We start from the raw sequence: 14,627 nt of genomic DNA, 5'->3' as shown, positions 1-14,627 counted from the left end.
ATTCTGAGGATGTTGAACCACAAGACCACACGGTGACACAGGCACATGAATTGTCAGTTTCTTTTCCTTTTTTGTGTTGTCTTATTTCTCCTTTTGGTCTTCTTTTTCCCAGTACTGGCAGCCAGCTATCTCAGGGTTCAAATTTATCCATTAATACCAACCAAAACATCAACATAAAATCTGAACCGATTTCACCTCCCCGAGACCGTGTAACTCCCTCTGGGTTCCCGCAACAGCAGCCGCAGCAGCCACAGCCACAGCAGCAGCAGCAGCAGCAGCAGCAGTCGCGGCAGGAAATGGGTCGCTCTCCTGTCGACAGTCTCAGCAGCTCCAGCAGCTCCTACGACGGCAGCGACCGGGAAGACCCGAGGAGTGATTTCCATTCACCCGTCGTGCTGGGAAGGCCACCGAATTCTGAAGATAGAGAGAGTCCGTCGGTAAAACGAATGAGGATGGACACATGGGTGACATAAGCGTGCGGTGTTGCCTCCTCAGTTTTGCGTTCTCGAAACGAACTGTCCTGACATATCTAAGTTTATAAATAAGGACGTGAAATAAGCATATTTATATGTATATACATACGTGCATATATATATCTTCACGCGCATATATATGTGCTAGTGTGTGTAGCATACACAGAATCATCAGGCACTTAGGACAAACTTCTTGTATAGCTGCAGATGTCCCATGGCAAAACGTAACAGAACAATCCTGTAGGTATCGATCCAGTCTGGCACTTCCCTGGACTTGTTGTTTTAGGAATATAACCTGTTTTGCAGAGAACCGTTGTACCCGCGTTGTAATCCTACACACTAGATTGCAGAAACCGAGAGGGCTCGCCTGTAGTAATGTCCCCGTGTGTTTTACTCAAGCTGTATGGTTACTCGTAGTTAAGAAATAATGCTTTGTAGCAGCAGAGCGGTAGAAAAGCAGGAAGAAGAAAGCAATACTGTACATAAAATGACCTTTATATTACCCAACCTGGCATGGGTCTCTATTGCAGAGGGTGCATGGAGAAGGGCTGATGCTATAAGAAATAAAAAAAAAACAAAAACCCTGTTTTGCACGTGCAAAAAAAAAATTTAAAAATAGTGTATTGGGTCAAAGAAGTGATTTTTTTAATGAGTGAAAGAGAGACATAGAGAACTCGCATGAAATATTCAGAAAATATTAGCCTAGAAAATAGAACATTAACAAAATAAAATTAATATATTAAGTTATAATTGGAATATGTTGGACAAATTTGTTTTTACGTTCATACCTTTGAAAAATATAGAAACGGATTTTAGCTCATGTATATTTTATATTAAAGAAAACAATACCCTAATGAATTGAAGACTATATATAAAGTTATATACAGTACTTTTGAACACATTCTGCTATGAATTATTTATATAAGCCAAAGCTGTATGTTGTAGCTTTTTTGTAGAGTATAGTTTTATCTTATTTTGACTTTCTAGTTTTTGCTTTCAAAGATGAAAAGGAAAAACTTGCAGGCGGAACCTTGGGGGAAAAATAAGCCATGAACACTTATATGTAAATTTAAATTTGAGCCAAACTCTTTGTGTATATAGCATCCTAAATATATTATCACCTTTGGTGTAAGTACCTACGTATTGTACGTTCACCAGATTAAAAAGTATATTTTTGTGGATTGACGCCGACTTGAAAAAAGGCGAGGTCCTTATTAAGTAGAGTATTCACTGTTTAATATTTACTATTTTGTTAAATATACTGTACTTTCTTTGGATTTTAATTATTATTAATATTATTATCCAGATTTTTCAGAGGGTGTATAAAGGGGTTGTCCCCCTCACTGGTGGTGAATGTGTGCCGTTAAATTGTAATCTCTGTGCTGTATGGTTAAGCTTCATTATACATTTTATATATATATGTATATAAATAGCAAAGTGGCAAAAAAAAAAAAATCCGGTGTTAAGTTCATCCTGCATAAATACAAAAAATCTGTTACAACACATTTTAAGGCATCATTTTAAAGCTGCCTCTTCTGAGGAGTTAAAAAAACCAATAGTGGAAAACTTGACCTAATTTCTCGTGCTAGGGAAATAACACATATCGGATGAGCACAAAAGGTTTTCTGAGTTGGTAAGTGGTTCGGGATAAAGCCTCAGCCTCAGAAATAAACGTGCCGCTTCCATGAAACAAGGGCAGGCAATCCAGGCGCCTGCTGTGCCGTAGGACCTGGCCAGGAGAAGTTTTGGTTTCTGCGTGATGTGGTGGTGCGACTGTGCTGGCAGAGCCTGGCTGGGTGGTGCCAGGGGCGGCGAGGGCAGCAGGGCTGCAGCCTCTCCAGCTGAAAACTGGGTTTGAGCAGCAAAAAGCCTCAGGAGCCAAAAACTGGGAATACCTGCCTGTACCAGGCTGGTTGGGATCAGGGAGCGGCCTTGCCCTGTTGAGGTCAGGCTCTGTCAGGGCTTTGCTGTGCACCCCATCACCCTGCACGCACGGGGGTCTGGTTGTACTGGGAACCCAGTTAAGTAGATAGAAATGAATCATACTGCTGGTGCTGCTGGCGAAGAAACTAGAGTACCCTTTTGATATCCAAGCTCCTTTAAAGTTATCCCTGGTATTTGTTACATTTTCGCTTGGGCTTTAATTTTTTTTCTAAAATTTACAAAAATGATACTGTAACTGGGAAGTGTGAGACATTGAGACCCAAGGGGGCGGCAGCATCTCCCCAGCTGCTGGCTTCACTGTGTGACTGAAGAACAAAGTCGGCACCTGCAGCTTCTAGACCCCGTCTCTTGTTGTCATGGGAACTGGTAAAACACCTTGGGAAATTGCTCCCTGTTTGTTGGGGTTAGCTGATCGGCTGGCAGACGCGCGGAGGAAAACGAGACTTTCTAATGGCAACTCTTATTTCTGACGTGACTGAACTCACTTACCACTTCAGAGAACCTTTTGCTGCTCGGGAAGTTGTGATTTTGTCACGATTTATGCACACGCATGAACTTTGCTGTACATCGAGTGGGAGTTCTGCATTCGCATTTACTGTCTATTTTCTTGTGTGCCTTACAAGATGGCTTTGCTGACTGTCTCTCAATAGTCTTTATTTCTATGCAGGTTTTAAACAGTACTGCTACTGTTTTCCTAACGAAAAAAGCTCCGTAAGGGTTAGAGTGTGTACGGAAACCGCACCGATGAATTTAAAACCACAAGTAATCGGTTCTGAAGCACTGCTGAGGGGACTGGTCACACGCTGCCCCAACCCCTCCACCAGACTCAGCAGAACAAGTCTTTCCACAGGGCCCTCCGTGTCAGGGGGGAGAATCTCATGCCGTTGAGTAAATGGGAATCCTGATTTTTACTAACGAGTAACTAACTTTGGAACATACTTTTTTAGGAATTGTAAAAATGTTTTATAAAAAAAAAAAAAGATGACATAGCACAGATGTTTCAACAGGTAAAAAAAAATACTTTTTTTAATTAACTCTACTGAATGAAGTTGCAAGCGGATCCAATCCTGGTCTGAACCCATTCAAGTCCGAATGATTTAAGGTTTTTATCTGCTGTTGTGACAAATCACCTCTCCATCTTCGAGCTCTCACTACAGTGTTTAAAAATACACGTTGTCAGGGATTCGTCAGAGAAAAACGCTTTAGCCTTGCCTTTCACTCGAAGGACACTAACGCATCAGAAACTTGCGGATTACTGTGCGCACAAGAAATACATAGTAAATAAGGAACAAAATAACTCCTAACAATTGATCGTGGGAAGACGTTAAATTAGAATGTGAAAGAAAGACTTAAATGTAAACGTTTAAATCTTAGTAGAAACTTTCCTCACTTTGCTGTGCAAGAGAACACTGCTTTGCTATATTTAAAATGGCTTTTTTAAAAGAGATTTATGTATTTGGTAAATGTTTGTAGTCAACAGTTCACAAAGAAGCTGTTCACGGTTTAATGATGATAAGCCGTTTGGCGGCACAAGCTGGACTTTGTTGCCATCCTTGAGACGAATCTTTTAAGAAAAAAAAATAAGTTAATCTCAATTTTTTCCCTGAATGTGTTGTTTTTTCTTCAATATACAATAAATATTCTAGTGAACTTTTTATCAAATGGTTAAGAAAATGCTAGAGGTTGTTGTAAAATATTTGTATCCTGCATTCACTAAAGTAAAGATACTGGCTTTTACTGTGTACTCCAGCCTCTCTCGTGTTTGCAGAGCACGTGCTCCTGCCTGGCGCGTTTCGCCCCCTCTCCAGGTTCCCGAGATATTCCGCAGCAGGGATCCTTGTAATGGGCGTGGATTTCTGGGAGACGTGTACTTGTGGTGATGTTCACATCAGGAACTGATGCTCTGTGAGAACCTGACTGCCAAACACTTTGCAGAGACTGGCACAAAGAACACAGGGTAGCTCGGACAGGTGACCCGAAGGCAGACCCTTCCCGCCTGCCCTTCTCCGCATGCTCCCATTTCCTTTTGCTGCTGTTGCTCCGTTTCTTGCTGCCAGGGCTGCTGTGAGCTGGGCAGGCGGCTGGGAAGCTGCAGTGGGCAGTGGCACCATGCAGCACTGCGCTGTTCCCATCACGCCTCTGGGGCTGCAGTTCTGCCCCGTGAAACCCGCAGCACTCCCGTGCTCGCTGCTTCCCTGAAACCAGCGGTTCTGGTGGGAGAAAGGCCCTGGCAGGGAAAGATGTCCCGAATTCTGACTCTTCCAGTGTGAGGTGGCCAGGCGGCTGGACACACCTGACAAAGGGAAGTGCCCAGCTGTGCAGTGGCATTGTCCAGCTGTGGTGACAAAAAAATTAAGCACAAGCTGTCGGGGGGGTGGTGCCCCTTGTGCTTTTATTTCATTATTTTGCTTTATTTAAAAATGTCATAATTCCCTCCAGAGCAAAGAGCAATATTTCCTTCACAGAAGAAAAATACAAAAGGGGTTTTTGTTCGTGTTTTTTTAAGATACTTTAGAGTCCTTTAGGTCACCTCAGGCTTTCCTGAGCACTTTTTCCGACAGTTACAGGAAACACAGGTTCTGGTGGTAACGTCACACAGTTCTGCTCACGTGGCGGAGTGTTCCTTGTTGCTGGGAAGCCTCACTCCCAAGGCCCACCCCCCTCCCTGTGCAGACACCTTCAGCCTGCACTTCCTCAGGCCAGGATGAGCCCACCTGTGCACCACGGGCTGGTACCGCAGCCCTCCCCCAGCCTCACCCTTGCTCACAGAGCAGCAAGCACCAAAACCCCCCAAAACCACACCAGCCCCTGGCACATTCCATGGCAGTGCTGCTCCGGCCGTGCCAAAGATGCCACTGCCTTTGCTCAGCTTCCAGCCCACCAGCTGGCGACAGCAGTACCCACTCGGGAAAGGCTGACCTCCTATGCTGCCGCTGCCTGTGCAGGGGGAAGGATCCTGCTCCGCTGTCTGCAGGCGGCTGGAACGCCGGCAAATGTGGGGGGGCCAGCGCAGGGCAAGGAGGGCAGCACAAACAACAGCTTCACCCACCAGCGCTGCCCTCACCCTCGGGAAAGGTGGCAGCTGCCAGCGCAGCAGCAGGACACGCGCCAAGCCCCCTGCACAAGCACCTCCGGCCAGGGCTGGGACCCTCCCTGAGCCACAGCACGCTGCTGCCAGCCGGCTGCTGCTGGCATCGCACGTTACCACATCCCTGGCCGCGTTTTATGCAGCGTTTGGTCTCGGGAGAGCGTTCGCCTCTGCCCACAGCCCCTGCCTGCACTGGGTTACAGTTTTCTGGGAAATTCTCCACAGCAAAGCTCCCCAAAGCCTCACTTGCTGCTCCCCTCTGGCTCGTGGTGGTCACCGCCTCGCCCTGAAACGGACCCCGCATCCATGGCTGAAATTGGGTGTTTGAGATGCACCATTACGGATTATTGTTATTTTAAAAAAAAGTAATACTGGCCAGCCCTCCCCCCTGACAAACAAGCCTCTGAGGAGCACACACTACCTATCACAGGCCTAACGCTACTCTCACCTCCTCTCCGATACTCCTTGGCCATCCGTGTGGATGCTGACGTACTGGCTCTGGATGAGCAGAACCCTGGCGAAAGCCTGGCTTCTGCCGTGAGCTCTGCCTGCAGAGACCTTGGATTTCAAACGAAGTCTCTGAAGGCTTCAGTCGAGAAGAGGTCTGGGCTCACTCCTCCCAGGGCAGGCTTGCAGCATCCTAATAAACAAGCTTAAACATTCGCTCAAAAGGATGAACAGGTGAGGTGCTGCCTGCATCCTCCTGTGTTGCACACCTTCCTTAACACTAGAAGTCATCCTTTTAGGGTTAAGTGTGCCAAAACTGCCACGGTCTGCAAGAGACAAAAATGACAGTGCAGAGAAAAGGAGGAGTCCCCGCTTCTACTCTATGCAAAAAGTGCTTTCTGAAAATGCCACCCCCCAACTTCCCCATCCCATTAATACTGCACGCTTCAGCTCAGCAGCAACGGATTCACTTCTCAAACAAGGCATTGGGAAATACCTAAAGCAACCAAGATGTGTGAACTGCTGCAAAATACTTTCCCTCAACCGAGTTCACAAGAGTTAAGCCAGCTGCCTGATGGTCTTTACACGCAACAAAGCATCCTTATTTTTCCATAAAAATCACATCACCTCACTTTCAGTCAAGTTCAGGATTACAACATCAGCTACTTAAAAAAATAAAAATGACCTGTAGTGTTATCCCCCTGAACGCACTCGAGTCAGAGCCGCTGGTGCACAGGCTGCAGTGCCGAGAGGCTGGATTTGGCTGCCCATCTCCCTTAGGATTTTGTTCCTGCAGCTGAGCTTTGTGGCAATGTCCCTTCCAATCCAGCTGTTGAAGCATTAGAGGTTAGTGTTGTGTTAGAGGTATGGGCCACCAGGCCTTGTGTTTTGAAATAGATGATATAAAATACTGGCAGGACAATTCCTATCAGCAGCATGATAAAAACTGCATTCCACCACTGGATTCCACAGTCCGCACCATTACTGGGCTTCCGCTTCCCCAACTCAGGCAGCAGCCTCTCCGGTGCTTCCACGCAACACTCCATGTTCAGCTGGCCCTCTGCCTGCACAGCATCCTGAATGTCCTTGTCGATCCCCTTGAAGTACTCGCTCAGGTGTCTGCCCTCAGCAGAGCCGCTCGCGCCGGTGTCGGGCTCCAGCGAGTCCACGCGTGCCAGGCTGCTCCGGGAGGGCGCAGCTGGGAGCGGCCTCAGTTCGCCGCCGCTCTCCGTGAGCAGCCCGTGGGTCTTCACGGGGATCTTGATGGACTTCAGCGCGTACAAGTCCTGCTCCCGGATGAAGTTGTTGACGCGTTTGATCTCTGCAACCTGCAGAATCCAAAGAGGACACAAATATCAGTGTGGGACAACCCAGTGCTGAAGCAGGAAGCAGCTACACAACCAGTGTGAAAACAGCAGCCAGGAAACAACAGTGAGCCCTGGCTGCAAGTGGCTCAGTGTCCTGCAGAGATTTCCCAGCTGTTCCAGGGATGCTCCAGGTCCTGCACGAACAGTCCCCTATTAAACCAGTCTATAATCTCTACTGCTCTTGTGTCTCTCATAGGCTGTATTTTGTTTAATACTGTTTTTCCTGCCTTTCCCTTTTTTTACCCTTCCCTCACTTACTTTCTAATCCAAGTTTAAGCCCGAAGAGCCTTTGTAACAGATCCTTTCAAGAATAGTTTCCATGCCTTAAACAATGCCTGAGTGTTTGAGGTGAGAGGACAAGGTCAATATGAGCAGGGAAAACCCTCCCTCTGCTTGGAAAGTGAGTTCAGAGTGACCAGAGCTCCATCTTTGGAGCATGCTGCAGTTCTGAAAGCAAGATCACAGCCTGGCAGAGAGCAGGCGAGTCTCTGCCACACAGGCACGAGCACCCTTTGCTCACGTTCCCAAGCACCACGGCAGCTCCACACGGCTCATCGCTGACCCCCCTGCGGAAGGCCCGCTTACGGCGATATCCGCCGTGCGTCTGCGATCACCTCTGGCTGTGGGTGTGCAGGGCCTCCATCTGTGACCAGTGCTCCTACCCAGCTCACTGATTCAGACAGCAGTGAGAAGAGCAAGAAAGCACAGACCAAACGTACAGCGGACGTCACAAGGAGAGCTGGTACCAAAGACAAGACAAAAAGGCAGCGTTTCTTTGTTTAACGTCAAATAAAGAGAAGACAGCTTAATACAGCGAGCATTGACAACCATCTCATAAGCAAGTACATGAACTTCTCAGTTGCCCTAAATCCTCTGTCAAAGGAAACAAACAGCACTGTCAACGTGTGCAAAGAGCTCTCCAGAGCAGCCAAGGAGACATGAAAGAATCCCAATGGAACGGCTGGAGGATGTAGAACAAAGAAAACAGCAAGACTCCAAACCAAAGAGAAAAGCAACACGGAACAGGTTAACCACCTCCGGCATGTCACACAGCAGAGACACAGTACGAAGACTGCACCTCCAGAGAAAGTTTGATTTGTTCTTGAAATCTTCCAAATCACTGTCTGAAGTGCATTCACTGCACGCTCACAAACCCAAGGCTGCCAGTGAAACCCGGGAACTAAAACCAAGCAAGTCCTTTACTGCCCAAGCACACGTGCAAGTGCCATCGGCACCGAGGTCACTGACGGTTCAGGGCAAAGATCTTTTCAAAAGATGGAACACCAATGCACTGGGAGGGAGCCTGAACATCTCCTTTGCCATCACAACAAATGCTCAGGGCTGCTTGCAGGTGGTGCTGCTGCCCGGGGCAGGGGGGTACCACCCCAGCAGCCCCGGAAGTGCCAAGGAGGCCGACCTCCCTGCTCCCTGCCCGGCTGCAGGGAGCTCCCGCGGGAGAGAGGGGCTGCCTCTGGCCGCGGATCTCCCCGCCAGCCTGTGCAGGCTGTCTGGGAACCACATATCGAGCTCTCATCCACCCTGCAAGCCCTGAAGGGTGGCCAGTCTGCTACGTCACGGCCAGAAAGCAAGACTCTGCTGCAGGGCAGAGATGAGATGAAGGCCTGAATCTCACGTTTACTCTGCAAAACTTGAGAAATCTGAAAAAGGGACATTTAATCTAGATCCTAATCTGGTGCCCCTGAGGCAAAAAGAATCTGCAGTTGCTGGTTCAGACCTCTCCAAGCTTGCCCCAGCGTAGCATCAGCACTTAAACCCTGCAAAATCATTTAGTTATGAAATAACAATCTCACCCAAAGCCTCCTAACTGAGGTGGTGCTTCAATTTTTGGTTTTGTTCCAATGAAAACAAATTATTGGGACAGTCAATACCCCCTGCAGTGTCTGCAATCAAACACTGCAATGTTGTGCTAAGACTCTGGAAACAGAAAGCGGAGCAGCACTCACACAGAAACAACAAACAAAGCTGATGGGAAGAATGCAAAAGCTCTCAGCTCTACAACCCATTTAGGCTTATTTTCTGTACTCGTTTTTTGGCTGCAGTGAGCTCCTCTTGTCCCAGCTAAGAACAATGCCAAAAGCAGGCCAGGACTATAAATGGTCAAGAGTAAAAATGAGAATTTTCAAGTGCTTTGCACCCCTGCCAAGTTATCTGTAGCGCACACAAAGCTAATTGTTGCACTGTCTTAATACTCCCACCCCAAGGAAGCCCTGATGATTCTGAAATCAATGACAAGTTCCCACTGATTTCAAGGAGAAGCTCATTCTGGATTTTTTAAACACAGTCACCTATATTTGTGGCTACAAATCTTCCTCACTGATGTCCTCGTAGCCTTTCAGAAGCTGCTTAACTGTGCAAGTAAAACAAAACACATGAAAATTGATCAGAGCCAGTCTGTAAACACACAAATACACAAACCTCCAATAATAAGGATTTCTGCACCCCTTCAATTTAACTGGGACAAGTCAGAAGTACCCTTTCTGGAAGGGAGGGAGGCAGTAGGACAGTTTTTTTCCTGTGGGAGGAAAACACTGACTACCTGGTCCCTCCCCATCAGCTTGCTTTCCCCACCGGACAAGCCCAGCAGGACAGGCAGAGCAGGTCTCCCTGCACGGGCCGGGGCTGGAAGGCTTTGGGAGCGGGTGGCAGAGGAGGCGGACGAACAGTCACAGAAGGGACAGGACTGAGCCCTCCCGAGTTACATCCCAGGGGCACAGCAGGCTTTTCCATGCCATAAATCAGACGAGTTGTCCAGAGTCTTCCTCCTTTGAGCTCACTGAACTGCTGTGACCGGCATAAGCGGCAGTAACGACGCAACTGCTGCTGGTCGGAGATGAGCACAGAGCCATGGCGACAAAGTCACCTGCTGTGGCTCTGAGTTCTCAGCTCTACCGGTGCTGATCAAGTCCTACCAGACTCGCTTCTTCACGCCCATCAGGCTTGTCAGCAGAACCTGGATGAGTTTCTTTTTTGTTTTGGTTTTGTTTCTAAGGGAATGGGAGGGGAGGAATTGTCACAATCCCTTCTAAGCCCTCTTGCTTCAGCTGCACCACACAGCTGTGGTGTTAAGCAAGACAGACTGCACCAGTATTGCAGCAGTTGAGCCAGAACTGTATCATTATCCCCATCCAGGTCACTGTCCAATTGTTTGCATCATGGAACTTTTTAATCATAGTCTAGCTTGAAGATAAAGGAGGCTCTAAAAATACAGCTTTAACTGCCAAACAACAGGGTATTTCTAATGTCCAGCTCAGGTAATTCAACTTTTCAACAGTTTTTCCATAAAGCTCTCTGCTTTGGAACAAAGGAAATGTATTCTGTAGTATGTTCCAACTCCAGAGAAAAATTTACCGTGCACAGGCTGAACCACACTCACTTCTGGCTATGACAGCAAACAATCAACACCCACACGGACAGACAGCACCTGGACTCTGGGACCTGGACTTCGGCATCTCTCCTTCTCCAAGCCCACCCCTGTTGGACTTAGACCTTCCTTGCAATACGTAAGCTCACGCTTTTCAAAAAATAAACAGAAAATACACCCAAACCAGGCCCCATCAGAGTGGCATTTCTTCATGCTGTTCAGTTTGCTTCACAAACTGTACGCTCCCCGAGAGCAGGGCTCTCACCCCCGTTTCTGCACTCAGCTTCCTCCCTTCTGCCCTCACTTAAATAACTAAGTACGAACCACGACTGCCACACTGCACTTAGTCACCCAAATTAAACAGGAAAACAGGTCATGCAGAGCGTGGGGGTGACAACATCTTCCTAGACTGTCATCTGAAGAACTTTTTTTTGTCTGTTTGGGGTTTTCTTGCCTTTGTCCAGCTCATTTTCACCCAAATATTGACCATTCATGAAACACACAAGGCAAACACTTTTCAGTGTCAAAACTATTAGACAACAGCACACCTTCCTGCAATTCTGGAAACTAAGCTACACATGAAACACCTCTTCAGTAATATAAACCCAAACACACAGAGACAGCTCTTACTTTACAACCATACTGCAGGGCCAGCTTGTTAAGATTATCATCCTCTGTAATCTCCCGTTCCAGAAGTACCACGTCTCCAACTCTGTCCCGAGAAGTGCTGTGGTGCTGCTGCTCCTTGCCCCTCGGTCGCAATTCCATGACATTGAGTTCCTCCTCCTCTGACTCTTCTGATTCAGACCGGCCATTCGGAAACACGTACACCTGCCTGCCTGGGTAATTATGGACGGTGACAGGAGCCTGGAAGGATCTTGTTCCGCTCTCATTCAGCCTCATCTTTTATTCCAGCACCTGGAACAAAACCCACATGTTCTGAATTTCCTTAATATCAGTGCTTATGTCTTAGCATGCAAGATTTGGGAGAATGGACAAAAAGCACAGTAGTTGCACACATACACACGGAGCTTTTCTTCTACATAGACCTTCTCAGGGGCAGATCTTTTGATGCCATTCTAACAGCAATGACAGAAATATTTGAAAGGTTATGTACACAAGAATGGGTAGATTATTTTCAAACTTTTTTTTTTTTGTTTACCTGTGGACAAACCACTACTATGGTATGCATCTTAAATACTACTTTCTATATTTTCATAAAAAAAGCAGCAGTCATTTCATGCAAGTTTTTAACTTTGGTAAAAAAAAATAATACCATGGAACTACTAGACTGGAAACACCACATCAGATCTCCTACCAATGCACATTCAAAACTGACCAAAGCAATCCTTTATGTCAGCTTTCCAGAAGCCCTTGGTTCTCTACACTTCAAGAATCCTCATTTTAATTTCATAAAAAATTTCCTTTTTTAAAGTAAGGGCAGCTCAAGCTACACATAACTTCGACCTGAATGACAAGGCCGGTCTGACCTATAACGACACGAACCTGCCTGAGCACTTTGTTTTAATTACTGCTAGGCTCACAGCTGCAAGTTATTAGGAAGCTGCTTTCTTTTTTTTTTTTCTTTTCCTTCAATCCTCAGCTCCACAATTTGTTGTCAGGGTCAGGTACAGGTCAGAAAACCCCACATTCTCACAGGCCCCCACTGACTGTAACAGTCTCAATCTACCCACAAAGGATTCTTATGGCGAAACCGCTACCATCTGATGGCGTTTCCTGAGTGGCGAGCATGGCACCCACAGGCTGCGGGCAGGGTCGGAGCTGTGCTAGAGGAGCTCAAGATCCCAGACCACGGTGTCCCTGGACGCCCCAGTGGGACACCTGTACCTTTTGATGAGCGGGAAGCGAAGCGCCCTCTTCAGAGGGTGCAGTCCTGACCCACTTCACAGCGTTTCTCCCCAGGGAGGGCCAGAACGCTTCTCCAAGCCCCGCAGCCCCGGGCCGGGCAGGCAGGGGACGGCCCGGCCCCCACCCCGCACCGACGCGTGCGGCGAGCCTGGTGCCGGCACTCACGGCCGGCAGCAGCCCGTCTCCCCGCCACCCCCTCCCTTCTTCGGCAGAGCGGCGGTGCGTCCCCCGCCCGGAACCGGCGCTCCACTCCCGGCACCGCTCCCCGGGGCCGCCGGCGGTGCCTCCACAGGGCACAGTGAGGCGATGGTCCGCCCGGAACCTCCCTCGACCCCGGACGAGGGTCGGGAGTCGGCGCATCGCTCTCCCCAGCCCCGCAGGAGGGCCCCGCGCCGCTCCCCTCAGCGCCTCAGGGGCCCCGATCCCCTCAGAGGGTCCCGATCCCCTCAGGGCGCCCCGATCCCCTCAGGAGGCCCCGACCCTCTCAGGGGGCCCCGATCCTCTCAGGGGGCCCCGATCCCCCCGCCCCGCTCCCCTCAGCGCCTCAGGGGTCTCCGATCGCCTCAGAGGGCCCCGCCCCGCTCCCCTCAGCCCTCGCGCCCCGAGAGGCGCCCGGGCCCCGTCCCGCGCCCCCCGCACTAACCCGCCGCTCGCCGGCCATCGGCCACACGCACCAACCTCGCCACGGCTCCCGCCCAGCTCTCCTCCCATTGGCTAGTAGCGCCGGAAGGCGGGACCGTTACGGCCATCTGGCCAATGGACGGCGGAGAAGAGCCGTGCAGCGAGGTTGGTTGAGCGGTCAGCGGTGGCGTTGCTGGCGAGAGGGCGGGCGCCACTTAAAGGGCCCGCGCCCCCTCGTCCCAGCCCCGAGGGGACCTGCGCCCGAAGCACTCGCTAGCGCGAGGGTACAGTGTACATCTGAGCAGCCCCCGTACGGTATCGCTGTAATAATATACATTATACTGACTATACATACCGTTATAACAAGATTTCAGTTATTGCACTGTCAGTCTATCGATCACACGCACACACACGTGTCCCATCTAGAGTAAACTTGGAATAATTTTGGGAACGTCATGGCACTGTTACGGTGGAGTGGTCAGTCCGGACCTCGGACTGCCCTCCCTCACTCGGCAAGGCTGGCGAGGGCACACGGGTGCTGCTGCAATGCCCGCACCGATCCATGTACCCCCGCGGCACATGGCTTGCCAGCCAGCTGGGTGCACACGCCAAGTTACCTCTATTAGCATTTGGGAATTCTAAGAAAAAAATTAGCCTTTTCCCTTTCATTTTGTGGCTAGTGTGAGGCACTGCCTTGCCAGGCCCTGGGTATGGTCACAGCTCCCAGTGCCAAGTCCCCCTTCCAGCAGCTGCGGCAAACCTGGTGCCGGCAGAGCAGCTGGTGGAGCTGATGAGGTGTGTTCTGCACTAGTGTGTTTTCCTTGGCCCATCCTGACACGTGGCTTATGTTTAAAAAACAAGCTCAGGACAAATCTTTAACAAATTCCACATGCAAAGCTTTTCTGGGGTGAGGGGGAGAGGAGAAACATTTCCTCGTAGCTGGTTGCAGGAATTAACCAGGCACTGCTTGACTCGAGGGGCTGGCGTGAAGATCTTTTCCAAGGGACAGCCTTGGGGCCTTTCTCGGAAGTGTGAAGCGGGGCTGGACATTCTTTGCCCTAAAGCAGCTGGATAAATGTACCTGAGTTAAAGCCGAGCGCAGTTGCTGGCTATCCCTTTGTCTTCGCCCATGCAATCCGAGCGCCGGAGGCAGGGTAAGGCGAGAGGGGAGAGTATTTCCTCTCCATGTCTTGCTACCACTAGTTTAGATGCCACATCAGTTGACAAACGTCACACACCGGAGAGGAGGAAGGCTCCCCAAGCATCGGCGTACGTTTAAGCAACAGCTTAAACAGCTTCCTCATGACCCTCACTTGCCTGCGCATCTTTGTGGGGCCGAGCTCCAGCTGCTCAGACTGGCATCGGACAGGTGCCAACTGTCCAGGACTAGTAGGAGTAAAGAGTGTAATTCGTAAATCCCCAGGGACATCGTTAAT

General features: G+C 49.3%; 2 protein-coding genes across 5 annotated transcripts in view; one reads left to right on the top strand and one right to left on the bottom strand.

Moving 5' to 3' along the window:
* Positions 1-4,161, top strand: part of MEF2A (myocyte enhancer factor 2A) — a 95,209-nt gene extending 91,048 nt beyond the window's left edge. For all 4 annotated transcript variants that reach the window (XM_086620414.1, XM_086620417.1, XM_086620415.1 and 1 more), the window contains one exon: positions 113-4,161. In XM_086620414.1, coding sequence (XP_086476540.1) covers positions 113-473 — 361 coding nt within the window. In that variant the 3' untranslated portion in view covers positions 474-4,161. The remainder of the gene's footprint in view (positions 1-112) is intronic.
* A 2,544-nt stretch (positions 4,162-6,705) lies between these two features.
* On the bottom strand, positions 6,706-13,241 carry LYSMD4 (LysM domain containing 4). The gene is made up of 3 exons (XM_086620343.1): positions 13,214-13,241; positions 11,332-11,619; positions 6,706-7,280 (listed from the first exon to the last, which is right to left on the bottom strand). Exons 2-3 carry the CDS (start codon positions 11,602-11,604, stop codon positions 6,729-6,731), a joined length of 825 nt encoding a protein of 274 aa, XP_086476469.1. The 5' UTR covers positions 11,605-11,619; positions 13,214-13,241; the 3' UTR covers positions 6,706-6,728.
* Between the last annotated feature and the right edge of the window lie 1,386 nt (positions 13,242-14,627).

This window comes from Tauraco erythrolophus, chromosome 14, assembly GCF_009769465.1.
Source record: "Tauraco erythrolophus isolate bTauEry1 chromosome 14, bTauEry1.pri, whole genome shotgun sequence".
Taxonomy (NCBI): Eukaryota; Metazoa; Chordata; class Aves; order Musophagiformes; family Musophagidae; genus Tauraco; species Tauraco erythrolophus.
This window is presented reverse-complemented; position numbering and strand designations above follow the sequence as displayed.